The 27115-nt window shown below is 41.0% G+C and overlaps 1 protein-coding gene across 1 annotated transcript in view; it reads left to right on the top strand.

Moving 5' to 3' along the window:
• The window catches only part of Reln (reelin), a 429856-nt gene that overhangs the window by 289388 nt on the left and 113353 nt on the right, over positions 1–27115 (top strand). The window contains exons 18-22 of the mRNA XM_038315201.1: positions 1926–2159; positions 2796–2957; positions 7645–7881; positions 21650–21842; positions 22558–22670. Coding sequence (XP_038171129.1) covers positions 1926–2159; positions 2796–2957; positions 7645–7881; positions 21650–21842; positions 22558–22670 — 939 coding nt within the window. The remainder of the gene's footprint in view (positions 1–1925; positions 2160–2795; positions 2958–7644; positions 7882–21649; positions 21843–22557; positions 22671–27115) is intronic.

Below are 27115 nucleotides of genomic sequence, written 5' to 3'. Positions count from 1 at the left end.
TTTCCCCCAGCATCCAGAGTGAATATGTGAACAGATTCGGAGATAGGTAGATGAACCAACAGTGGCCATGCTAGGAATCTGACAGTTTCCTGTCATTCCTAAGCCACCAGTGTGATTGCTGGAAAGCGAAGACTGAAAAGAATTGGTTGTTTTATCTTTAAACACAAGGGAGTCTCTATTGGGATTCTAACCCAATAAGACGATCTTTACTAAAAGTAGATTTTCAGAACTGTTTCGTAGGAAGAGACTCAATGTGCTCTGCATCTCAGTGGCCACCTTTCTCGCGATCTAATTCTAAGAGAACATATTTAAGATGTGCAAAAGTATACTTAGCCTGAGACGCCCTTTGCTAGCCTTACTGGGAAGCAAATTCCAATTGCTTGCCACAGTAAACCACACCTGCCCGCCAGTGTGTCCAGCTTAGCTGAGGTTTCCTAGCCTGTTTGGAAAGTTCTTTGTGACTCAGAGGATGACTGTTTCCATGAAATAGTCTGTGTGGAAGCTGAGGTTCATTAACGTGCTCAGCAGATAATAATTTTCTATCCTTCACTTCTCCCTAAAGTTGTCTGTGTTGCCAAGAAACCCCTTGCACATCATGCTGTGTTAGTTCTTGGCATGTTAGGGCCTGGCTTCTTTGTTAACCTGATGAAAAGGGTTTACTTGCAACACCAGAAAATGTATAGTGTATATCAAATTTGACTTTTTATTTCGACTTGTTCTTACATTCCGTAAACCCTGTAGAAGGCCACTGTAGGCCTTGGTTTCAGAAATATTGCTGGAGAACGTTCTCTGAATTGAGCTCTAACATCTATTTATTGGTACACTACTATGTGGAAAGGCTGTTTCAGACTTCAGGGAGTTTAAAGACTTCGTTGAAAATGTTCCTACACCACTGATTTCATTTTAGAATCCAAAACTATATTGTAAAAAAAAAAAAAAAAAAACTAGCTAAGCCATTAAAGGTTTCTTACATTCAAGTAGTAATTCCGCTATGATGAAGTTTACTCATTGCTAAAAGGCAGGTAATGGTCTAGGGAGGGAAGATGGATGAGGTCTGCCTCCACAGATAGCAAAAATGTCACCAGGTCATTAATAAATCCGCACACACCACTGCCGCCACCACCATCACCACAACCCCCGCCTTCTAGGCAGGAAAACATTTATATCATCTCATCCACTGAGAAGAGGCGTCCACATGTTTGACATTTCTGGTTCTCTTAGCCCTTCTCTGTGAGTACAAGGACCTCTGTGCCCCCAACAGACCACTTGGTATAAAAGCACACTCTCATTGAGCAGTGGGGCACTGGGAGGAAGCTGCTTCTCTTCCTGAACCACTGCTAAACTGGGAGCCATTGATCAGCAACAGCTTGCATCTAGGTCAAAGGTGGGCAGTTCCTCTAGTTTGCCAGCCTAGGTGTGAGATGCTTAAAAAAAGACTTGTTTCCAAAGCCTAAAAATATGTAAAATAATCCCTCTCAGAATGTTACATTTATCTTTCTTCTTGGAGCAAACTCATTCTAGTATTTTATTAGAAGTGTTTCATGTTACTTCATCAAGTTTATGAGCAATATGAATAAAACCGTTGGTGCTTACAAAGATTTTAAGTTGTCAGTGCGTGCAGACTTTGGCTCATTTTAGATGAGCGCTGGCATTGGTCAAAGGTAAATGCTGAGCTGTTTTAATCGTAGCTTTTTGCAGTAGGGCCTTCAGAGATTAAATTCTCCTGCAGTATGCAGTCAGCCGGCCCTTGTCGCACTTCAGATACAGTTCCCCCAAACACCATCAAGGCTGTGTGCCCGTTCACTCCCGCCCTGCTCTCTGGACCCAGACATACAGACTAAGCTCAGGAGCGTCCAAAGGATGGACCGGCAAGTACAGCGGGCCCTGAAGGCCCTTAAGACTCACATCCCGTTCATTTCTTTCAGGTGCGACCCAGGATTTTCCGGCCCAGCTTGCGAGATGGCATCCCAGACATTCCCGATGTTTATTTCCGAAAGCTTTGGCAGCTCTAGGCTCTCCTCGTACCATAACTTTTACTCTATCCGTGGTGCTGAAGTCAGCTTTGGTTGTGGTGTCTTAGCCAGCGGGAAGGCTCTGGTTTTCAACAAAGATGGGCGGAGGCAGCTGATCACGTCTTTTCTGGACAGCTCACAGTCCCGGTGAGTGTGGAGGGCTAGAACACGCAGAGAGCGTGTGGGCGAGTTTGGATGATTTCCAGTTATACTCTTTTCTCTTTTACTAGACGGATATGTCTTCTAATCTTTAAATAGGCTGCAAGGATTCTTAGCTTATTGAGAATTAATTTGCTCTAGTTTTTAATAAACCAGAAGACTCGCCAATGACTCTGAGTTACTAACGACTGACAGTTTTTTAAAAAATATGAGATGTTCACATCAAAACTGTGTTCTTAAGCCAAAGGCTGGTTAATTATTCATGTAGTTTATTTATTTGACAGCTTGCAGGGGCTGATTAGATTTACTCTACACCGCCCCTTCCCCCAGTGCCTGATAAATAATGCAGGAAAGGAATGATTGGCATTTCAAGTTTATGTACACAGGCACATAATACATAAACAGGCATGAAAATAGCTCTATTTTATGGATACACACACACACATATAATACATGCACATCTTCACTTATTTATACATCTTACGGTACAATCACTTACATTTTATAAAACAATGACTGTAAGCCTACAGCTTTGGGGAAGTTCATTTAAAAGTGCTTGAATTTCTTTGAAAACAAAAGTTTATCAGTAAGAATGTGTCACTAACTATGAATGGCTCGTTCTAGGTTTCTGCAGTTCACGCTGCGCCTCGGGAGCAGGTCTGTTCTGAGCACGTGCAAGGCCCCCGACCAGCCTGGGGAAGGAGTCTTACTGCACTATTCTTATGACAATGGGATAACCTGGAAACTTCTGGAACACTACTCCTACCTCAGCTACCATGAGCCCAGGTATGTCAGAACACGTCCGTGTAGTATTTCCTTCTTGGGGGAATCACAGTTCAGTTTTACAGTTTTGCAGAGAGCCAGATCGTATAAGATTCTATATATTCTTCTATTGAAATGAACAATTGGTAAACCATATTGTTTAATCTATGTGTCCCACTCATTTTGATACTTCAAAGAAATGTACTGCTTCATTTTGAGATGTGCGTCTAAGGAAACCACTTTGATATCTAGGAAAGAAATACAGCAAATACTATTATGCTGTAAGCTATTAGAGATAATTTTTATATGACACTCATTTGCAAACACTGTTAAAAATATTTGATAAGATTTTGCTAAATTACATATAAACATTATAGTAATTTGTTAAATCTGATATTCAATGTGTTTTAAGTTTTTTCACACAGTAAAATTAAGCAGTAAGCACAAGTAAATCTTTCTGGCATGTACTGAGTCCTTGACAATGGCATGTATGAAGAAGTAAATAAAACCCTTTCCTCGGGCGATTTCTATTTCTCTCTGCTTTTGTATATTTCATGGCTATACACACCTAACAGGGCTTCATCCTTCAGTGTTGACAGAATGGTGCCCACAAACATTTCTGAGACGCTCTGCCCTGTTAGAACACACACGGGGCTTCTCCATGAAAGTCCTTTAGAAGGAACAAAGGGAGAGAAGGAAGGGAAATCTCAAAATAAGGTATCAATGTACAAACCATCAGAGGTGAGCACGGCGTCTCACCCACAGCTCACACTGTTGCCCCTCCAGGAGGTACCTTTCCCCTGGTTCATGAGGAGGCAGGCTTCAGTCCTCAGGGTGTGCCCTGATAATGCATGCTACATGGTTTATAATTTTGCTGGGGGCCCCTCCCAGTTTTAATCATTGGCAAATAATATGAGAACTTTGTACATAAAGTGAAGTAGCATGTAGCAGACAATCACTCACTATTTTGACCTAAATTTTACATATTATAACAGAATTTAAGTGTCCCTGTTGAATGCTTTCTTTGTACATGTAAAAATGTACATTTTTATCCATCAGAGATGCACGTGTCCTATAGAAAAGTCCCAGGGACTCTCTATGGTTAATATGAACCAATAAATTAAATTAAAAAACATGATAAAATCATGAAGAAAATATCATCATCCTAAGTGAACTTGGCGAACACCCAACTTTTTTTCTGACAAGGATGGACAGCTTCAAAATTCAGTAATCCATCTATCTAATGAATTTCATTAGTCTTTGTTGATATGAAAAATAGTAACATCTTCAATGTGCTGCTGCAAAGGTGGCTTTAATCTTGTCCACCATGTGACAGTGACATTCTTCTAAGCAGAATTAAGGCGGCCCTTCAGGGTTGGGGATGGGATGGTGCCAGCAAAACACACACACATTTTCCGCAGATGAGCATCTGACCATAAGACTCTCCCTCTTCCTCCCCCTCACAAATATTAATAAAAGCTGACATGGCAGAAATGGAAGCTGATATATTCCAAGTGCTAAATTATATTCTTCATAATAAATAATACAAACCATGAAAATTTTTCATAGGATTAAATATATCTTGATGCCCTTAGCCATTTAGTCTGCTTTATTCATTGTAAATTACCTCCTGTAAAGTGCTGTGAATTCTATATTATCTCTTAATGTCACGGTTGCTCAGAAATGAAGTATGAGCAGTGTGTTGATCTTCTAGCTGGCTCGCCGCCATCACTAAAGGACGGTTTCAGAAAGTTTGTCCGTGTTTCATTCAAATATTAAAAGAACTTTATGTATAAAATCTGAAATCTCATAATATATCTAGTCTGAGTGACCATCTTGCGAACTAATTTGTGCTTTTATAAGTGTAAATTTCATAATTCTGTTAAACCTTAAACTTGTTTCCCCTTTTGTTCTTACTTATACGTGTTTTTATACTCTAAAATTGCTTTAAAAATCAAATCTTGGTCAATTTTTATGCCTTGATTATTTGTGTTTGATCCCTTATTTCAAGTTACCCAATTCTGTAATTTAGACAGTTATCAAACTTTAGAAAAAAATTTCTTGGCCAGGTAGTGATGGTACATGCCTTTAATCTCAGATTTTGGGAGGCAGAGGCAGGTGGATCTCTGTGAGTTCAAGGCCAGATTGGTATATGGCGTGAGTTCCAGGATAGCCAAGGCTAGGCAGAGAAATCTTGTTCGAAGAAAAAGAAAATTCATGCAGCCTGGGGAGGTGGCTCAGTGGATACAAGTTTGAATCCCCAACACCCACATAAAAGCTGGTCAACTATGGCAGAAAACTGTAATTCCAATGCTTGCCAAGCAAAGCTTGAATTAACTGGCTCAATCTGTCTTCCTGGACTAGTAGAACTCAACTCGAGGTTCAGCTAGAGACTGCCTCAACAAATAAAATGACAATTTATCAATCAAGGAGGACATCCAACATAAACTTCAGGCTTCCACACACATGTGAGTTCATCTGTACACATATAACACACACACACACACACACACACACACACACACCGGCCAATAAGAAAAAAGAAAATAAAGAAAAATCATATAACACCCATCTACAAAGGAACGATTGAAGCAAAAGGTTAACTTAAGTCTCTATTCTCACCAAGTAATGTTCTAATCAAAGTTTCTATAGCTATCCTACCAGCCACTCTAATGTGCAAAGAGCCAGGACATCATTAAAATTTCCCACGCTCTTGGCAAAGTTATGTGGAGTAGAAGACCAAGGAGCTAGGACCAAGGTTTATAGATCTGCGAGTCATTTTGTGTCTGTTTAACCCTAAAAGGGATGCTTGGCGTCCCTCTACCTGTGTTCACATCCCTGTTGGCATTCACTGGGGATGCTTTGTGCGCTGGAGGTTTGTCTTGTCACCATGTGTGATCAAGTGCTTTACATACTGACATACGGATAAAAGAGAGACAAAAAGGTTCCTAGTCTTTGCCATGAGATGTTTTGATCCCAAATTGACATGTGCAGATGCTGAGACCCGTAAGGCACATCAAACAGCCTTTCCTTTGGATGCAGAGTCATCAGTCATTAGGTTGACAGCACAGAGGCCCTGACCCAAGAGTCTAACTACAGACCAAGGGTCTAACTGTAGACTAAGGGTCTAACTACAGACCAAGAGTCTAACTACAGACCAAGGGTCTAACTACAGACCAAGAGTCTTAACTGCAGACCAAGACTCCACTCCTCCGTTATGGAAATATTGATCTCTATAATTATTGTTACATGTATAAACATAAAATATTCTATTTTTAGCTATTTTTAAACTTTTTTCTGTTCATCAGGGAGATTAGTTGCATTTTTAATTATTAAAATAAAAAGAAACTATAATTTTTCATAATATGATGCTAATTAAACTAAATTGTTAAATCAGTGCCTGATGTTTGCATTATTGAACCAGTTGGAATATAGCTCAATTGTTTAGTTAAATTATGCATATTATGAATAAACATTCATGTCTGTATAATAAATATTAGAAAAATGAAAGTAAAAACTATAAAAAATGTTTAAGTTAACTATTTATTTTATTAATTGTCATTTAATTAATTATATTAATAAGAAGTTTATCTGATTATGGAAACTATTTTAAAACCATAAATGCATTTCACTATGTCTTTGTAGTTTAAGTTTTATAAATTTATGCTTTTTAAATTTATGCTTCTGTGTTTCTATATTGATTTTCCATTTTTTAAAAAATGTCTGTTCTCGTATTTTGGACAATTCCACCCAGCTGTGATAGTGGCACTCAGTCTTCTCCCCTCATATTTCTTTAAAAGCTGTAAAGGGAAAATGATAGTAATTTTCAGCAGATAAACCACATTTCCAAACTACCGTTTTAATATTTTTTGCATGAAAAAAAATATGAAAAGCGGTCTAATTTCTCAGTAAAGCTAACCTGGTACAATGAAGTCTTAAATACTTCAAGTTATCCACATAGTCACTTGGTGGAAGAGGGCGTTGAAGTGTGCCTTTGCTCGCTGGAAGCAACCCTCCTGAGACCCTGCAGCCTGCTCCCTGCAGCCTGCCCCCTGCAGCGCCGCTCCTGGAGTCCCGCTGCATTGTGGGAAAGGAACTCTTGCTTTCGTGTCTCACCTGCGTGCGGATGTGAGCAGCCTGGGGCTGTGATTTATGGAGATTTGACACCGATGTCATCACGAGGCAATTAAAGCGCGGTTGCTGCTACTGTGTGCAATAATTGCTCCTTGAAACTAGATATTGTTCTTAATCTCCACCACTTGTCGCGGCACAGCCAGTGACCTGTGTCCACGCTGACTAACTCAGGGAACCAAGAAAGCAGTTTGCTCCCCTCTTCCTCACACCTGTAGCGTGGAACAGGCTACTCAGAACCACCACTTTGTCCCTTTAACAACTGTGTTTAATGGAGTCAGCTTCCTTGAGAGCCCGTGAATGAGAACACAATCACATTTTTTGATACAATTAGAAGACGTTGTTAGAAAGGTGCAGCAAGCCAGGAATCTCAGAAGAATGTACATGGTTGAATCATTGTTATGCCATAGTTTGGTGGGGGTCCAACTATCCTGATTAATTATTTTAGTATATCCAATCTTGGAGATTAGAGCTTTAAATAATTCAATTTATTCGACTACTTATTTGGCTAGGAAGTCGGGTTTGTAGTATACATATTTAAGGCAGCAAGAGACCTGAATTTTAACTTTTTTCCCTTTAGGATAATCTCTGTAGAATTGCCAGATGACGCGAGACAGTTTGGAATCCAGTTCAGATGGTGGCAGCCCTACCACTCTTCCCAAGGAGAAGACGTCTGGGCTATTGACGAGATTGTCATGGCCTCTGTCCTGTTCGACAGCATCAGTCTTGACTTTACCAATCTGGTGGAGGTCACTCAGTCTCTGGGATTCTACCTTGGGAACGTTCAGCCATACTGCGGTCATGACTGGACACTTTGGTAAGGATCGTTGTTACAATTTGCATTAGTAAGCAGAGTGCATGGATAAACTTTGAGTCCGTTCTGCACTTAGTCTGTTCAAAAATATTGATGGAACGTGGTACATTAAATAAGTGGTACTGGAACTGGAGAGGTGGCTCAGAGGTTAAGAGCACTGGCTGCTCTTTCAGAGGTCATGAGTTCAATTCCCAGCACCCACATGGCAACACAGAACCACCTATAGTGATATTTGATGCCCTCTTCTGGAATGCAGATATACATGTAGACAGAGCACACGTATACATAAAATTCGTTAGTGACTGGTTTGTTAAAATTTCATACAAGGACTTTTGTTTTCATGCTGTCCTGTGTAAAAGTTCAAGAAGTTTATCATGCCTGATTAACTTACATATTCCTTTAATCCATATTTTCAAACAGTATTGGCTTATCTAGTTAGTGACATTGGTGGAGGTTCAATATTGGGAGAATCATAATTAAGATAGTCATTACTTTTAGATTCTCCTTCCAATGGTGACTTAACAGATTTAATTATATAACAAACAGTAAGTAAATAATTTTAAGTATAATTCGTACTTCATTAACACCACTAAGGATGATCCAGTGGTAACTAATAAGTGTAAGGAGCTAGTGACTTAGCAGGGAAGCCCCACTGGCCCTCAGAAGAGGCTGCCTTAGAGTCTAAATCCTGGCCCTTGAGAGCAGGGAGCATGGGGATCAAGTTCAAGAGCATCCTCAGCTGTGTGCAAGGGGTTCCGGGCCAGCCTAGGCTGCTTACATAAGATGGGGCAAGGGCTTCAGAGACAGATTTCCTTTGAGAATCTGAGAAGGTGGACATGATGTATTTCACCGACTGGCAAGTGGAAATCCCAGCCGTGCGGAAATCCACAGGAAGAGAAATCCGACTACGGGTCATTCCGCGGAGAAGGATGCCAAGATAAGAATGACTGAGGCATGTTCAAGGGAGGGCGGTGGTGGTGCAACACACATGTTGAGAAGATGAACATGTGTCAAGAACGGAAGGCAAGATTTGTTCAGAGACATTATAGTGTCTTCTAGATCCAAGAGATTTCCAGATTTAGTCTTGCGTCTAAATGATCCCACAGCCTTCACTATTATGCCCACTGCCCTTGCTAGATTCCTTTTAAACTCTAGGCATGAGCAAGGAACAACTTCCTAAGAGACTTTTAATTTCTATTGAGTCATGATCAGGCCCATTTAATTTCCTCCAGATGAGTCATGCTGAAAGCTAATCATTGCTGTTGCCTCTAGAGAGTGTACCATAAATGACCCATCAGGAACCTTATCCTAATTAGAGGTAAGTTTCACGCGCCATTGCACAGAGAATTACCTTTGATTGGGGCTTCGCGTGTGCAGTCACATCTCACCCAGCGGGCTGAAATTCTAGCGTGAAAATGACAGCTAATGGAAAGGAAGTACAGCTGGTCACTTTTGCTCCAAGCGTGTCAGAGTAGACACAACGAAATATCTGCTCAAACAACTAGAGACAGTTCAACCACGTTCTAGTTGATAGCCTCGGATGCTTGTGTGGTGTAGTGTGTGTGTCTGTGTCTGTGTGTGTGTGTATCTGTATGTGTGTGTGTCTGTGTCATTCCCAAGCCTATAGCTCCAAAAACTCAAATAAAATAAAAGAGGAAAAGAGGAAGATAGGAAGATAGGAGATACAGACTAAGATGAGATTTGTTAGAAGTTTCTGCTTCTGAAGTTTGAGTGGCCTGAATTAAGAGTGATTCCGATTAGTCACGTACCATAAACCATATCTCCCAAGATTGTGTAGTAAGATTTTTTTCAGCACTTGGCTGTAACAAAGAGTCGTATCAAGAATGCAAGTCCTGTATCTTGTTTACTTTCATAAAAGGTTAACATCTGCTCAGAAAAACTCCGGAGTTGCTGAGCATTTTAACTTAACGTTTGAGATGAATGCAAGAAAACTGCATTTTAATGTTTGGGCTTTGAACAGATCCTGTGAACAATATCCTTTCACACAAGCCTGATGAATATTCTCAACCCACCACAGCCTTCATTTGTGGAGATTCATTTACTTTATGAAAATACAATCACAGTAATTCTAGAAAACCAGAAGAAAATACAAATAATCGTGCTCGCCCAGTGGGCACCCTGAGCGGCCCTGTAGGAGTTTTATTACCCGCAGCTCATGAGCAATCAGCTTGACTTTCTGCTGTTCTCTAAAACAAACTGGGGTTGTCTTGGTTGTGAGACATCAGAGGAGACACTGTCAGTGGTAATGAGACCGGAAAAACACATTAACAATTTTTTAAAAAGACATGAAAAAAAAATGCTTACTGCTCATTAAATTGAAGCAACATGGACGCTCTCAAACTCCCCCCATTTTCCTAGTCAGTGAGTTAAAATAAAACTCTTTTTAATGACGCTGTTTCTCTGTTCTGCTGTGGAGGAAGACGTTGCCTAAAATTGGATGCAAACTTGTTTGGCAGTGTTTTTCAGAAACACTTGTTACAATATAGAAATTAGAGAAATGATATTGCAAACTATGTATTATCCCCCCCCCCAACCAGTCCTTAACAGGAACAGTCATTATTTCACGTAGCATCTTGGCAGCGTGTTATCTTATTAAGTAAAAATTCTTTAAATGTATTTGAAAGCATGGCCTCTACCCTGTGATGACCTTGTTCCTCTCCGGGGAAATGGAGACATGGTCCGCACAGAAAGACCGGTGTTAGATTAATGATTGTTGGCTCTTCCCAGCTGTGCGTTCATTTAGTTCTCATTCCAGACCCGTGACTGTCCATGAGCGCGGATTGTTGTTACCAAGGCGGTTCTCCCGGGAAAGCTTGGACAATCGCGTTTTCATTAGAACTATAGTTAATATGCTATGAATCACTTAGAGAACGCCATTCTAAAGCACTTTATTTTTTCCAGTAGGGAAAGACATTGCTTCTGACTCTTGGCAATGCTTTCCTTCTATTCATTAAATCTGTATTCGCTTTAGCTTTTTAAAATGATTCTGAAATGTCTTATAAATGTAAGGGTATATATTATTATGTAGTATTTGCCTGAAGACCAGAGGCAGTAGAGGTCAGGCTGAGTGGCGCACACCTTTAATTCCAGGATTTTGGAGACAGAGGCAGGTGGATCTCTATGAGTTCAAGGCCACCCTGGGCTACACAAGATCAAAGCAGAAACAGATCCAGGTGGTGGTGCCTCACCTTTAATCCCAGTACAAAGGAGTCACACCCTGAATCCCAGCACGAGAGGGAATTATAAAATGGGAGGAGAGAGAGGCTTAGTCTGCTTAGAATGCAGTCAGCCAGTCTTGGTAGAGGTAAGATGTCTCTAGTGGCTTGGCTATTTTGCTTTTCTGGGTTGAACCTCAATTTCTGCCCCTGGGTTTTTATTGTTCATACTACATATAAATATTTTTTTAAAAAAAAAAAAGTTTTCAGTTGAAATAGAATCACATCACATTCACCATCCATCTCCTCCTCCCAGCCCCTCCCGTTATCCTCTCTCAAACCCTTCTTGGGGCCCAGCTGAAGTTGATAACTTCTTTTTCTTTTATTATTATTGTTACTTACATATATTGAATGTATGTGTGTGTGTGTACAACTATATGAATATAAGCTGCTGGATATATATATATATATATATATATATATATATATATAGTGTGTGTGTGTGTGTGTGTGTGTGTGTACAGCTTCAGGGCTGACTACTCTGCATTGGACAACCAGTAAAGAGGTTTATACCTGGAAAGGTTAACTCCCCTCCCAGGAGTCACAGGTTACCTGGAGTTTTTGTTTAGGGGACCCCATGAAAATCCCCTCTACATTAGCATTTCCATTAATAATGCCATTGTTCTGGCCCTGCTTTTGTAGACATTTGCAGGGGAGACAGTGTGTTCTGGCTCTTGCAATCTTTCCGTCCTCTCCTCCGTGACGTTCCCAGGGTCACAGCCATAGACGTATCTGTTGGAGCTGGGCTCCCCATGAGCTGTTGATCCCTGCACTGTGTGTCCTCATGGCTCTCTGCAGTAGTCTCTGTTTTTGTGGAGGCTTCTTTGGTGAGAGGTGTATACTCCGCTTATCTATGGTGTGAGGATAAGATATAGACTTAGAATGTAGTAAGGAATTATTCTGGTCTAGCAAAGTGATGGTTGTGGAATCTTTCCCAGAGCCCATGACAGCCATCACCCCAAAGCTGGCTAGGTTCCTAGTCCCAGGCACGATTTCCCTCCTGTTGAGTGGGTGTTACGTCCAGCTAGACAGCTGTTGGTTGCTGATGACATTTGACTAGCACTTACTGCACATTTATGTCTCTCTTGCCATCTGGTCCTTTCTGTGGTCCTTAGGTGTTGCAGCTGGGCAGAACAGTTTCCATCCTTCTGTAACTTGAATAGTGCTTTCCAGAACCTTGGGAGTCGGACCACTGGTCGGAACTCCCTCCCTGCCATCCCATTCCCCACTTCCTATCACCGGCTCCCTAGCACTCCCATCCTAAGAGGCCCTGACAACAGCACACCTGTAGGACATAGATGGAGAAACTGATGTGACTGACGAGGATTAAAGCAAACATTAGCATGCAATAAGAAAATCTGTCCTTTGCAGATCATTAATGGCATTTAAAGAAAAGAAGATTTAATTAAAAGAATTAAGACTATATGTGATTTACGGAAATGTTGAAAGAGACACCTACGTACTTCATAGGCATGAAAGGTTCAAGTGCACTCAGTCTTCATTGTGGCTAATGTTGTTTATTTATTTCTATTTAAAGCGTTCTTATTCTTTATATAAGTAAATCATGAGCTATTGTTATGTTAGGTTTAGGTTTCAGAAAGAGAAATTATTTTTAACATTTGATTTGAAAAGAATGAAAGACCAACAGGAAGGAATTAAAATTAAGGTACGAATGGTGGAAGATACAGGGGGGAAGGGGTGGCACCGTATGTTGGTTGATATGAGAGGAGACCCTTGGAAATTCAGCTTTCCCGTAAGCACCTGGTAGCACAGTCACCCCGGAAACTAGAGATCTGGGATAAAGGGAACAGCTGCAGGATGGGTAGGTAGAACCGACAAGTAGCACGTATGTTCAGGACACTCAAAACTTTGTTACCATCTCGTGGGACAGCTCTATTAGTGTGGACAAGAAAACAATATTTGCTCGTATACTTATTGAAAGCGAGAACTAGACAGGCAACACTCTAGGGCTAAAGAGGATGCTAGCTACCTATCTGTCTCATAAATTGAATGAGGTCCATTTAGCAGCCCTAGAAGTGGTGCATTTGTATATAAAAACACTTAGCATCTTGAGGTAGAAAATTTGCTTGGGGCCATGAATTCTGACAAAGCTGGGAAATATCGAGAAACCTGATCTCAGAAGAAGAAAAGACAAAGAAGACTAGAGAGAAAGTTCAGAGGTTAAGAGCACTTGCGGATCTTCCAAAAGACCCGGATTCGGTTCTCGGCACCCATGGTGGTGACTCATCCTTTCGAGTTTCTGACATCCTGCTCTGGCCTCAATGGGAGCCTGCACACACATACACATACACACAGAGAGACATGCACATCAGTAAAAGCAAAAATAAATGTTTTGATAAAAATAAGTAGGACTGGGGATGTATATAGCTCAGTGAAAGTGCATTTGCCCAACACGGGTAAGACCCCGAGTTTAACCAGTAATACTACAATATGTATTTTTACAGCATCTGCAATAGATAAATAAATAACAATGCCTTTGCCATGACCATTCACAGAGAAAAAAACAGTAATTTATATATATAATTTATTACATAATAATCATGTACTACCTGCAGAATGGAATAATAATTGAAATTTATAGATATGTATATGAGAGACTAACTTACTGTTGAATCATTTCTAGCCTTTAAGAACCTTCTAGAAATAACAATGACTCATAACTGGATAAAGGCAAGATTTTTCCCGCTGACCTAGAGAACCACCAACAGAGCTGTTGGTTCAAAGTCCTCGTGGATCTGTAGGAAAGTCAGATACACACACACACACAGTGAGAGAGAGAGAGAGAGAGAGAGAGAGAGAGAGAGCGCGCATTTGACACAGAGCTCAGAAACATTGGATCATACATTTTTATAAATGACATCTAAATCTCATTTTATTATCTTCATTATTTTTAAAAGTGTCTACTGAAAGTTGAGACTTTTTTTCCACAGATGAATTTCCATTCCTTTATTCCATTGTGTTGGTCTATATAAGACTAATCAAAGAGATGGCTTGTCACTAATGTAGGATTGTGTTGTTGGTAAACATGGACAAAGGAGGGGTCGGAGGTCACATCGGGACTTAGCTAAGACTTTAAGCACCCCTAATTCCTTAGGTTATAAGAAAACTATTACTAAGAGTCTTTTGTGGAGTTGCCACAAGCAAAGGAATGACTTTGAATGTCGCCTGCTCCAGTATTCTCTGAACAGTATGTGTGGCTGAACGCAGCTAGGGAAAAGAGAATGTCAGGGCTCTTTCGTGAATTTCCTCCTCTCCTCCATGCTGTGCCCTCACCCAGCACTAGCAGAGTGCTGCCTTTCTCTGCTAGTTTACTCCAGCTGCTGAACATTTCCTTCAGAAGAAGCTGTGAGATGTGCGGGAAGGAAGGAAGGAAGGAAGGAGGGAGGGAGGGAGGGAGGAAGGAAGGAAGGAAGGAAGGAAGGAAGGAAGGAAGGAAGGAAGGAAGGAGTCTCAGAGACTAAAAAATGACCAAGGACTTCAAAACCATTTTATGCCAACTAGTCTGTAGCTTTGAAAATGAAAGAGATTATCTAGAAGCTGGGTGAGCTGTCCTTAGACCCCAGGAGACACAGGAGGGTGAGTGGCCGCAGATGGGACGTGGAACAACTAAAGGAGGCGAGAAGAGTCCCTTCCTGTGGCTCCAGTCTTCCCTACCTGTGTATCCCACAGCACCTGTGACTTGGTCAGAAGAGAGTGTCATGTGACCATCTCCGCTGTTTACACTGACTGTCAGCCTTTCTCTCTCTGGAGTCCAGTCCCCCCCCCCCTCTTCTGTCTTCTGTAATCTGAAGTTATCCTGTCCTTCTGGTGAAGGAGGTAATGCTAAATTTTGTGCTCAGTAGTTTTCAAAGAGAAGTCCTTCTCCCTAAAAGCTCATTAAACAGCAGCCAAGTAGCTCAAACTATGCTTCTTATTGTCCGAAGTATGTCTCTAGCTTAGCATAAGAGTCTATTCTTATATCTAGCTTTAAGAACTATAGATAAATTTCCACACTGAGAGAGAGAGAGAGAGAGAGAGAGAGAGAGAGAGAGAGAGAGAGAGAGAGAGAGAGAGAGAGAGAACATAGGAATGAAGAAACCATGGAACAGAAACTTCATTTACTTCTTGGAATATAAAGACGAGAAAAGAAAAGCAGGTGCTTAAGACAAAATGCCTTAAAAAAAAGCCTGAAGCAGGTGTTAGGAACACTTGTACCCCAAAATAGCTTTAATTGCCAAAATAACCCTGAAATCTCAACTAGACAAACAAGGAGGGGGAGTTAGCCACTGAGAAACCCGCAGACTCTGCAAATGGCCCATTGAATGCGACAAAATGCATTTTGTAAAGATCTTCCAGGTTGGCTCTGATGAAATCAGCTTTTTAAAATGTCAAAAATAAATATAATACTTGGAAATATCCTGCTCAGATAACAAGCCCAGTTTTGAGAAACTGGTTGAGAGACGGTAGTGAAGAAACCAGAAGTATTAACAAACCAGTTCATTGTATGAATGTGGCATCTTAAGCCAATGTGTTTAACCCTCGGTGATGTAAGCCACATACACATAGTAGAAAATGCCACACTGCTGTTGGAGCCTTAAACATGGATGAACTGTGAACTTCTCAAGGAAAGGATGTGGTGTTAGAGCTGGGTGAGCAGGATCTTGGCAACCCATGGCCTTGCTAGAGACAATGACAGAGGCACCGCAGTAGGAGGGGGAAGATGAAGACAGAAAGGGCCGTCACTCACTGCAGACCACAGAGAGGTGGCCTCTGCACACCATGGACTACAGAGAGGTGGCCCCCGCACACCATAAACCACAGAGAGGTGGCCCCCGTACACCGTGGATGGCAAAGAGGTGGCTGTCATGCAAAACTTGCCAGAATTACAAAGGAATTTATAGTTTCCACATTTCAATATGGTTTAAATAGCAATGTTTTGCTTTCAAAGTCACACAAAAGAAGTGAGGCCCTAGATAAATAATATAAAGAGGTAATGAAAAGGCAAAGTTTTTGAAAATTATATTCTACAAGTAAAAAGTGCTGTGCCTCTTTCAAGTGGCCATTGGGCATTTGCTGGTTATGAACTGGGATCAGAGTCACTTTCAACAGACGCCAGTAATAGATGACACCAGAAGCCAGGACCATAGGGTCAAACGTTCTGCAGCTTAAAGCATTTACACATGTGTCTAGAAGAGGAAAAACAGAAAGTTTTTACTTTGTTTGCAAGTTAAAATTTGTAATGTCAAGCTAGGAGCAGGGTGGTACTGCTGGCATAGTTGGCATACAGTGCATCCTCAATGCTTGGAGAACGCTTTCAAATCAACAAGGGAAAGGTTTACTCTACTTCTGAGCCATGGGAAAATAAACAAAAACTACCGTGGCCCCACAGAGATGCACATATCTTTTTAATGTCCTTCCTAATCAAAACTGTAGTTCGACAGCCGACATGAAGTATCTGGGAAGAAAGCTGCTGCCCACCCCGTGATGGCACAGTCAGCACCAGCCATTACTGATAGAGGACAGCCTGGTGGTGGGAATTGGTTTAGTAAGCAGTTCTAATCCTAGGAATTTATTCCAGGGACTATGGACAAGTGCACAAAAAGGCCCACACAAATGCATATTATATATGCATCAGTTATAATGGTGAGAGATGGAACAACTTCGCCAACCAGCTGCCTTCACTGACAATTACAGTGCTTTGCCATGTATGTGTCTGTGTGTGCATTGTGTGTGTGTGTGTGTGTGTGTGTGTGTGTGTGTGTAAATCTAAGGCAAAAATTTCTGGAAGTATGTATGTCAAGATAGAAACAGTGGCCACCTCCCCACCGCAGGATTGCAGCCACTAAAACAACATGGGTGCATCTGCTTGGCGATATAATAATGTATAGTGAACATTATTTCAACAGCTGAGTTCAAATGCGACCTTTAATCCTACAATATCCACAATGTTATCTGTCAAATCAAGTAAGTATCTCTTTGCTGATTGTAAGATTAGAAACAAAAGGATGGGTGGTACCAAGATTCATTCATGTACATCTCCTGCGATGGACTGGACTATCCAACAAAAAGAAAAAAGAAAGGAAGGAAGAGAGGGGGGAAGGAAGGAAGGAAAGAAGAAGTGTTCTGTCATTTCTCTGCAAGAGAATTCTGCAGAGCTATTCCTTCCTGTGAAACTCTAGAGGGGGAAAAAAGCAGAATATTGTCTATGTTTCTAAGAAATAGAAATAATGCTGCCATCTTCCACCATGATATAGTAATGGGAGTTCAGCCATGTCGACTTTCTAAGCAAAACTGTTGTCCAAAGTGACTCATTCCTTGGGTGACTCAGAACTCAGCCTAGATTTACTTCTCTCTTTCTTTGGCTGAAAACATCTACATTTCAGATGCAGAAGTCTCTCCCACCCCCAGAGATGGAAAACACGCTCTGAAAAGAAGCACCAAAGTCACCAAAACCTTGTCTGAGTTGAGTACTAATTTAGATAACTGTAGTTTTGTGAAAACCTTCCTGTGCCCTCATTCCCACACCGACATGGCATGGTGGGAAGTCTTCGACTGGGCGGGCTTCCTATCATACTGCTGTCAGCTTCTTATCAGCTGTGTAGCACCGGGTCAACTCAGCCTCTCTGTTCTTCCCAGCTAAGGTTCCAGATGGTCTTGACTCAGAGGTCAAATGAGATCATCTAGCTCTTAAGAACCCAAAGCCTCACACATAGGTTGCTTTTGTGAGATTCCAGCACAGTTCTGCATCTTAGGGGCTGCTTAGGTGAGTGAGATAGGAGCTCCTTCCTCCCTTGTGGAAAAGGCTTCCACAAGACAGGTCACCTGCTATCCCCACGAGGCAAGGTTGGCAGAGGCAGAGGATCTTCACCACAAAGTGCTGACCTGTGGCGATTCAAGTTACGTTAGGGTGTTATCCACTTGACAGTTGTTACGGAGCACCTGAAAGTCCTCCTGGGTGTGGAGGTGCAAAGAGGTAGCCCTGTCCAGTGGAGAGAGACATCCCCGGTCTCTTGTGTAGTCTTGTAAGTAGATGCAGTCACTTTTGAAAGGCTGTTTATTTGTGACATCGTGAATGAAGCCAGCACCCTGATTTCCACTATATCCTGTCCCCAGAATTTCTCCCCAAAATGCCAACATGGGTTCTTCTTTACATTTTAGTGCTTGCAACAGAAGCAGTTAAGTTCATTTTTGCCTTTATGAACAAATCTTGACTTCACCATGCAGCAAAGAGAAGTTCTGTAAATGAGAGAACTCAGCCCATCAAAATCTCTTCTTCCCAAACCCGGGAGGAATAAGAACGCAGGAGGGGAGGGGCAGCAGACCAAGTACCCTGGCTTCTGCTGATCTTGCAGGAGGCAGAAACGGTCACATGACTAGGAATGGGCTAGCGTTTAAAGTGTGGCTATCTGTATTCTTCTCCTGTTTTCCAGTTAGGGCATCAAGACAGATACCATTCAGTGAAGCAGGCGGGTGCATAGGCTAGAAATGCATTCTGTTCTAGGTTAGAACAAAAACAAGACTGACTGTCGCATAAACAAAAGTCAAGGCACTGATTTGACCTTGACGACGAGCAGGCTTGGGGTAGACCACCCAGGCTGGGGAGCCCCTACAGCAACCAAGGCTGCCGGAGTCTGGGTACTCTCTGCCTCTATGTGGTACATCTCAGCAGGAGGGACTCCATCACAGATTCCCACCAGATGAAAACTGCCAAGAAAGGAAGTCTGCAGGAGCAACAGGGAAGGGGTATGGCAGGCTATTCCGTCTCTGGAAGGGGTTGGGTAAGGGAAAACTCTGACCACTTCCACTTGCATCTAATAGGTGAGGACGCCCTGGTGCACACAGTGTGACCATGGCTGAAAGGTGGGGAGAGAAAGGAGACCGGCTGGCAGCTGCATCTGTCTGCCCACAAAGATCTGCCACAAACAGCTCAGGACACCTACTTAACAGCTGATAGACGTAGGTGTTAAGCAAGAATCTTGTTGTCAATGCTTATTTATATACTTTTTAAACGTGTTTCTTTCTTGGTATCTTAGCAACTTTGAAATCTCTCAGGTGTGCTTTTACTCTCTGCCAAGTTCATGGTTCCCTTTGTAACCGTGCAAAGGGGCGGTACAGACAGCGTCTGTAAATCTCAGCGTCTCCGTCTGTGTCTGCATGAAATGAAGACGCTGGGCCTTCGCAGAAAGAAGTATGGTGAACTGTTCTCAGAAATGCTGGGGTCAGGAAACCGGGTGGAAATACACGGCAGAAGTGAGGTTTCAGCGGCTGTCTCTTCTAGACCCTAGGCTCCTGTGTGGCATTGCCTTTGCTTTTCTCTGAAAATGTCCAGGAGACAGGGTATCTTTTTCACACAAAACCAATTGAAATGAAGCCTCGCCGGCAAACTAATACCCTCCATTCTAAATGATAATACAAAAACAACCCTTAAAGCTAAAATAGCAGTTGATTTTCACAGAATCAAAAAATATTTAAAGTTGGAAAACCTTGACACCAACAAGACCATGGGTGTGATATGGATAAGTTTATACCTTTGTGGCTCATTGCTGGTTTTGTTCTATGTTCTTTATTTAACCAGTATTGCTAAAAAATTTAATCTAGCATTTTACACTTTCAGGATTACGTGTTGTAATCCTGTAAAGAAGTCATAATTTTTTTAATTTTAACATCACAATATCACTATATAATAGCTGAAAGCCCATGGTTTATAAAATGACTATAAGAAACTTTATTTCAAATTGCATTGCTTCCCTTGGTCTCAGAATAATTGAAAAGCAGAGACTTTGGCACCCAGCAATGCTATTTCTCGTTGAGGCTTTACCAATTACTACCATTTCCCATTCACCCTATTTCCTAACTGTTCCACTACACAGCATTACCATAAGCGCGAATCTAGGGAAGAGAACGTGGGCATTGTGCACAGCCTTGTTGTCCTAGGACTTGGCTGAGAGTCGATATGCACCATTGTAAAAGATGAGCAAGTTGTTGCATTTTCTACTTCTGAGCTCCATTTACAAGGCCAGCAATAGTGACTCTGACTTCTACTGAACATTCTGCTGAACTAGAGATTGAGCCTTTTCTTTTTTTCTTTTCATACTCATTGGCCAAGTGAAAAGTTTTAGTTTAAAACTGAGAAACAGTAATTTTCCACTGCTGGATAAGGTTTTTATTTTATAACCTTGATTCTAAGTCCATTATGAACTTGCAGATGGGCAATAGTTCATTTATTAAATAATGCCTTTGGAGGAGGTGGATACGGACTCGTGTGTGCAGGTGTGGACTCAAGACAGAACAATCCACCTTGATTTCAGAGGCAAGGTCTCTCTGCGATCCGGGTCCACTGATTAGGCTGGGATGACTAGCTATGAACCTGAGACCTGCCCTCCCCACCTCTGCAGCAATACCACCACAGCTGCTTCGTCTGTAGGCGCTGAAGATCACTCTTAGGTCCTCAAGCGTGTGTAGCAAGCACTTTGCCCTAGTGACCACCCCAGCCCCCCATTTTAAATGACATTTTAATCTCTAGTAGGACCAAGTCAAAGTAGTAACTCCATGCTTCTTGGGTTACACAAAAGATCATTAATGAAGTACATCAAATGAATCAAATATTTCACAGAGCTTTACATTAATTTCGTCGGACACATCGGCTATGTCTGTCACTGCTTGAAAGGACTGTTGAATGGTACTGGACCTGCTTCAGAATGGAAGATACCAGTGTGCCGCTGGGTAAATCTGAGGGCAGTTGACACACGGTGACGCACATTGACCCCTGTAACTAAAGCACAAAGGTGTCCAGAGTTTAATCCTGACAGATTACAAAACCCTTGAGGTTTTTTTTTTTTTATATATAAAAATGACAATGCTTTTGTTTGCTTGAGAACCAGGATGAGAATTTGACCGACTTTGGACGCAAAGATTAAAAATGTGTACAACATTTTCAATATTGAATTCATGAGCATGAAAAATATTTCGAAATGAACAAAAAATTAGTAAGTTGTCAAAATTTCCACCACAACAAACTTTCTGGTCCATGTCATTCTGTGGTGTTTTGTGGATGGTATTGAAACTTAATCATAATACAAATTTTAATATATTTGTATTACCTTTATTAATATTTAAAATATAGGGTATTCTGTCAGCTGCCTATTACAGGTTACATAAGCTTTCCCGTGTCCCTCTAATTTGGTTCTGAGATTACTACCAACTAGTAATAAAAGTAATCATTTAATATTCACCATGTTTTTCTAAAATTATCTTTGCATTTAGAATTGTTTCATTCAGGTAGATTCCAGCTACCAAAATTAATGAAAATATATAAATTCTCAATTTCAGATACACCTGACAGCCCACACATGTTAGCATTTTTAAAGGTTTTCTTTGTTTTAAGTGGATTTATTAGACTTACTGAAATCTATTCTACAGCTTGACAAAGTTTAAATAAATCAATGGAAAGTGCTTGGACATACAGAATGACACCTCAGTCCTTCTCTGATACATCTGTCTGTGGAAGTTTCTGACTCCCACCTTGTTTCCTTCAGTTTTACAGGAGATTCTAAACTGGCCTCAAGCATGCGCTATGTGGAGACACAGTCAATGCAGATCGGAGCCTCCTATATGATTCAGTTTAGCCTGGTGATGGGGTGTGGCCAGAAATACACGGCTGACATTGACAACCAGGTGAAGCTGGAGTTCTCAGCCAACCACGGCCTTACATGGCACCTCGTACAGGAAGTACGTATGCTTTCTCTGACCCTTGCAATGGCTGCCTTCTTCCTTAATCAGTATTATACAATCTAAAATTGACATCAAGTTAGAACCAACACAAAGAGACACCCTTTCCCAGAAGTATCAGATACCAAAGAGCAATTGCAAACAAAAGAAATAAGTGTAGCCAAGACTGGATACTCTTGGACACTGTATCAAGTCTTATTTCTCCAGCTCCCTTTCTCTGAAAGCATGGCTTTTCCTCCCCTACGGCATGTTTTGAGCTCTCCTTTTCCCAACCAGGGGTTGTCTAGGTAAGGAATGAGTTGGCTTCTGACCTTAGAAACAAACACATAAGAACTATAATGTAAATTTTGCAATAAATCTACTTTACATATGACGCATGCACACTCTTATAATCTGACATTGCCATAAATGCAAAAATTTAAAACAAAGGATAAGTTTTATAAATGCTAATTATGTTAATAGATCGAAATTAATCTTCATTCCTATTTGTGGTGAGAACGGAAAGATGTTTAATTCTATGATGACATCTCAGTTGTAATTTCTTCCCAAACGTTTTTAATGTCACAGAAGAAAAAAAATGACGAATTTGGTCCCTAGTGCCAGTAGCTGAGACTGTGGCCTTAGCGTTCTCTATGGTCTTTTTCTCTTGCTGTAGGAGAGGAGACATCTGCAGCAGACGAAGGGAAACTGAATTTAACTTCTGCGTCTCTTTCAGGAATGCCTTCCTGGTATGCCAAGTTGCCAAGAATTTACATCTGCCAGTATTTACCATGCCAGTGAGTTCACACAGTGGAGGAGAGTCATTGTGCTTCTTCCCCAGAAAACCTGGTGAGCAACAGCGTCCTAAACATGGCCGTTCCTCCCACTTTTATCCTATTATGGTAACTTAAGTGTGAAGATAAGCTCAGCAGATAGTAAGATTGCTTTCTCTCTGTTCAGACGCCTAATCTTGCTTATATACTCAGGTTTTTGGAAAATGGAGTTAATGAGAAATATGAAAATTTGTTTTTCCAATGTTTCTGATCTCTCTTCTTACCCCCAGAATTTTGCTTCTGTGGCAAAGCTCGAGGAGCCTACTTCTTTACATTTGACTCTCGAAATGGAATGACACAAGGGGTCTAGAAATCCAAGTAGTTCGGATGGCGAGTTTATTTTCTCATTGCAAGGCCTAACTTTATATCAAAAGTTTGGCACACATTCTTTTTCTAGTCACATTTTTTTTTTTAGTAACAATAGAAATCATCCCTTGGGAAGAAGAAGCCTCAGTAAACAAGGAAGAAAGAACAATCAAGAAGAGGAAGAAAAAAATTACAGTAGTTCTTTACAGACTACATTTTTTCTTCATCTTAGTCTGGTCAGTCAAAACATTGCAATATCAGTGTCTTTTTTTTTCATTCAGTGTTACGGATAATATTTAAAGCCTTTTGTCAGCATAAGTTTGCCCAAAGAAAAGTCTCAGACTGCAGATTAGGTCTGAATCCTCAATGTAACTCCACCAGTGCTCAACCAGTCACATGATCCTTGCTGTCACCACCCCCCTCTTCAAGGTAGAATCCTGTGGATGTGTAGACTGCCATTAGTTTATCTTAGAGGCTCCTCACCCTGGACGTCTAAGATTCTGATTTATGTGTAGAAGAAAAAGCATAATCAAGACCAGCATTGTATTTTCCTATTGAAGGCATACGCCTTCGATGCACTTCTTATGAAGAGAAAATAACTAAACAGATCTTTCTCCGATTGTTTTCTGTATAAAAGTTAGGCACTTCCCAAAGGCAACGGACAGGTGACAACCCAGAATTGCTTGGTAACTTCTGGTGACGACTGAGTGGCTGCTCTGTGTTAGAATGACTCCTTGATTGTTTGTAGAGTACATCATTATGTCAGTTGGAATAAGAAGCTTGAAATTTGATTTCCACAGGTGTTTTTTTTTTTTTATGTCCCACTGTGAGCCATTTCCAAGATGCTCTATTGATGCTTTGTGTAATAAGTCCTTGCTTTCTTTACTATTCTACTCTTTTGTGTCTACTGCTGGGAATGTAATCAAGATTTTTATTTAATTTCAATGATATTCCAAGCGTGTATTTCAGTGAAAGCATATGTAAAACAACACCTCAAACAATTGAAACACTGATCGCTCTGAGCGCAAGCTCCTCGGGGCTTTCGGTCTTCGTTGCTGCATAATTAAATTTATTTCTTTCATTATTAAGAAAATCACCAAGTGATTTGACTCACTGGCATATGTGACTCGATTTTAAAATGATTATCTTAAGATAATATTTTGTTGTGTGTTGTAGAAATTTTTTTATGCCTAGAAACATTCCAAGCCACCATTCCTTTTTAGTCTTTCCATGCATGAGCGTTTTGGCTGAATTTTGTCTTTGCGCCCCCTGTGCCTGGTGCCCTCAGAGGCCAGAAGATGGCCTTAGGTCTCCTGGACCTGGAGTTACTGACAGTGGATTCTGGGAATCAAACCCAGGTTCTCTGGAAGAGCAACCAGTGCTCTTAACTACCATACCACCAGGTCTGATTCAGAACAGGTTACTCTTCATCAGTGTTGAAGAGAAATGTCATGACGCTTAGACTCTGTACATTCATTAGAGCATCTGTCCTATAGTATGCTTATTAGTATTATCTTCATGGAATGTTAGAAAGTTAAATAGAATTTTGATTCAAAGCACACCAACGTACTAAAAAGATGGCATACTGGAAGACACATATGTGAACATACGATATGAAAACAGAAGGGAACCTATTTGGGGTCAGGAAGGGATCTAGCAGGAAGCAGAAAAAAGGAAAGTGAGAGGAGGGATAACTAGGTTTTTCTAGAGGAGGACTTGCTTTTTGCCTGCATGCTCAGAGACAGGGTAACATGCAGGGTTCACGGGGGTAATGAGGATGCACTTGGTCTAAGCATCTCTTGTCAAAGCTCGCAGGCAGGTCTGTTGACCACATGTTCCTGTGGCTCTGGATTAACACCCTTGACACTGACAGTTCTCAGGAACTTGTTTGTTTTCCTGGATGCCAGTGGATAGTCTACCTTGTTAGTGAGATCTCTTTCCTATTAGCTCCCTGGTTAGTAAGTTTATCTTCCCTGCTAGCTTCCTGTTGGTAAATTTCAATAAACCTTAATCATAAAAAAAAAAGAAAAAGGGAAAGTGGTAGGTGGAAAATATGAGCAAAATGCCATGTATGTGTATATGAAACTTACTTTGTATGCCAACTAAAACTTTTGTAAATATGTTACTCTCAAACAAAAGAGAATATTATTCCTGTTGCCATGTTCCTTTAAGCACATGTACTCTGTCATCAGATTCTGCTTTCCCAGTTTCCTTTAGCCTCCTTGGGAGGGAAAAGTGAAATGTTATTTTAAAAAACAAACATCCCAGTATATATAGTATTTATTCCCCTTGACTCATGGCTGATCTAAATATTATTTCTACATAAGAAAGTTTTATGCTGGTTATTGCCATTTTTTCTGAGAATATAATGATTAAAGTCTCTACCATAAGGATTAAATTTATTTTGTCTACACAGCATCCTTGGTAATTTTTTATAATGCCTATTTCAAGGTTTTTGCAAATAGCATTCTATTGGGGAAAGAGGGAGTTTGGTTTGAAGCAGTGTTATTTTTCTGACCAAATCATTGCTCTATTGTTTTGATTCAAACATGTATACAAATATAAATTAAATACACTAAAGCAAGCATGGTCCTTGCAATATCCTAGGTATGTTAACTTTGGAAAAGGTGTTCGATTGGATAACTGTCAAGTGGAAATGGCTCCTGGATACACCTGCTCAGAGAAATCACACTGTATACGAACTGAACATTTGTTACCCAATGAAAATTAATTTCATTTTTATGAGGGACATTTACATAAGAACAGGGCCTAATGAGACCCAAACAGCTGTCAGTTGCGGACTTCATAAACAAATCAACACCTAATGACTGCGTGAGTTTCAGAATAATTGGGCAAATGTAATTACGGGAACTCTAAAGGTGGAAAATACAATTTAGCTAGCCTTCATTTACCTTGATTCTTCAGTTACATAAGCATGGAGAAATGAGTGAGTGCCAGTATGCTTTGGTCGTGAAGTTTATGGAAGGAGTGGGTATTGCCTCAAGTTCTGCTGCTTTTAGAAATCCATGGAGTTTGAAGTTTGGATTTTACGCAAGTCAGTGTTATTGTGTGACCTCTTCAGGGATAGATGGACGGATGGGTGGGTGGGTGTGTGGATAGGTGGATGGATGGATGGATGGATGGATGGATGGATGGATGGATGGATGGATGGGCAGATGGATGGAAGGGTGGGTAGGTGGATGGATTGATTGGATGGATGGATGGATGGATGGATGGATGGATGGATGGATGGATGGATGGATGGGCAGATGGATGGAAGGGTGGTAGGTGGATGGATTGATTGGATGGATGGATGGATGGATGGATGGATGGATGGATGGGCAGGTGAATGGATGGGTGGGTGGATGGATGGATGGATAGATAGATGGACAGAAAGACAGACAGACAGACAGACGGACAGACAGACAGACAGACCAATGGTAGAATGTATTGACAAATGAAGTATTTGTGTTGAGGACAGCATTGAGCAATGGTGCACCTGTGAGTCAGTGTGATCACACCTCATCTTTCCTCTTGTGATCAGCTAGAAGTGGCTCACACGGTTAATTTTTTTCTCATTAAAAATCAATCAAATATTCAACCTCTTTTTTCTGGCTTTTCTGTTAATTGGCATCATATGTGGAGTATATTTAAGTGAAATAACATTAAACTTCCTATGGCAAGGACATTCCTCTTCAAGGGTACATGAGCGTAAAGATCAGTTCCTTAGGGAAAGATCTTTGAACGCACGTGTGACTGTAAGAATATAAACTGGAAACTAAGAGGAGTTTCTCAACACCTGCACCCTGCTTTAGTACTGAAAGTAGAAAACCTCGAAATACTATTTTCCTCAGTACTGTAAAGGCATGTCACCATAAAGATAACAACCTACCTCTTCAGAGTCAGACACTTCAAGGGATTCTAAAAATCAATTTGTCCAAACCTTTTTCCGAGAAGCGAGGAACTAAAAGGCTCTGACAGTTTGGATTTCTCGCTTAAGATCACACTTCTGCTGGGCTGGAGTCAAAGGAGTCTATTCCCTGACTCCCGTGAATTCTTCAGTCCACTGCCTCTGGGAGGTAGACACAGACTCCTCTTCGTGCCCATTTGACTCATTTTTAGCACACTGGGTTTTTTGAGCACTTAATTTATTCT

Source organism: Arvicola amphibius, chromosome 18, assembly GCF_903992535.2.
Source record: "Arvicola amphibius chromosome 18, mArvAmp1.2, whole genome shotgun sequence".
Lineage (NCBI taxonomy): Eukaryota > Metazoa > Chordata > Mammalia > Rodentia > Cricetidae > Arvicola > Arvicola amphibius.
This window is presented reverse-complemented; position numbering and strand designations above follow the sequence as displayed.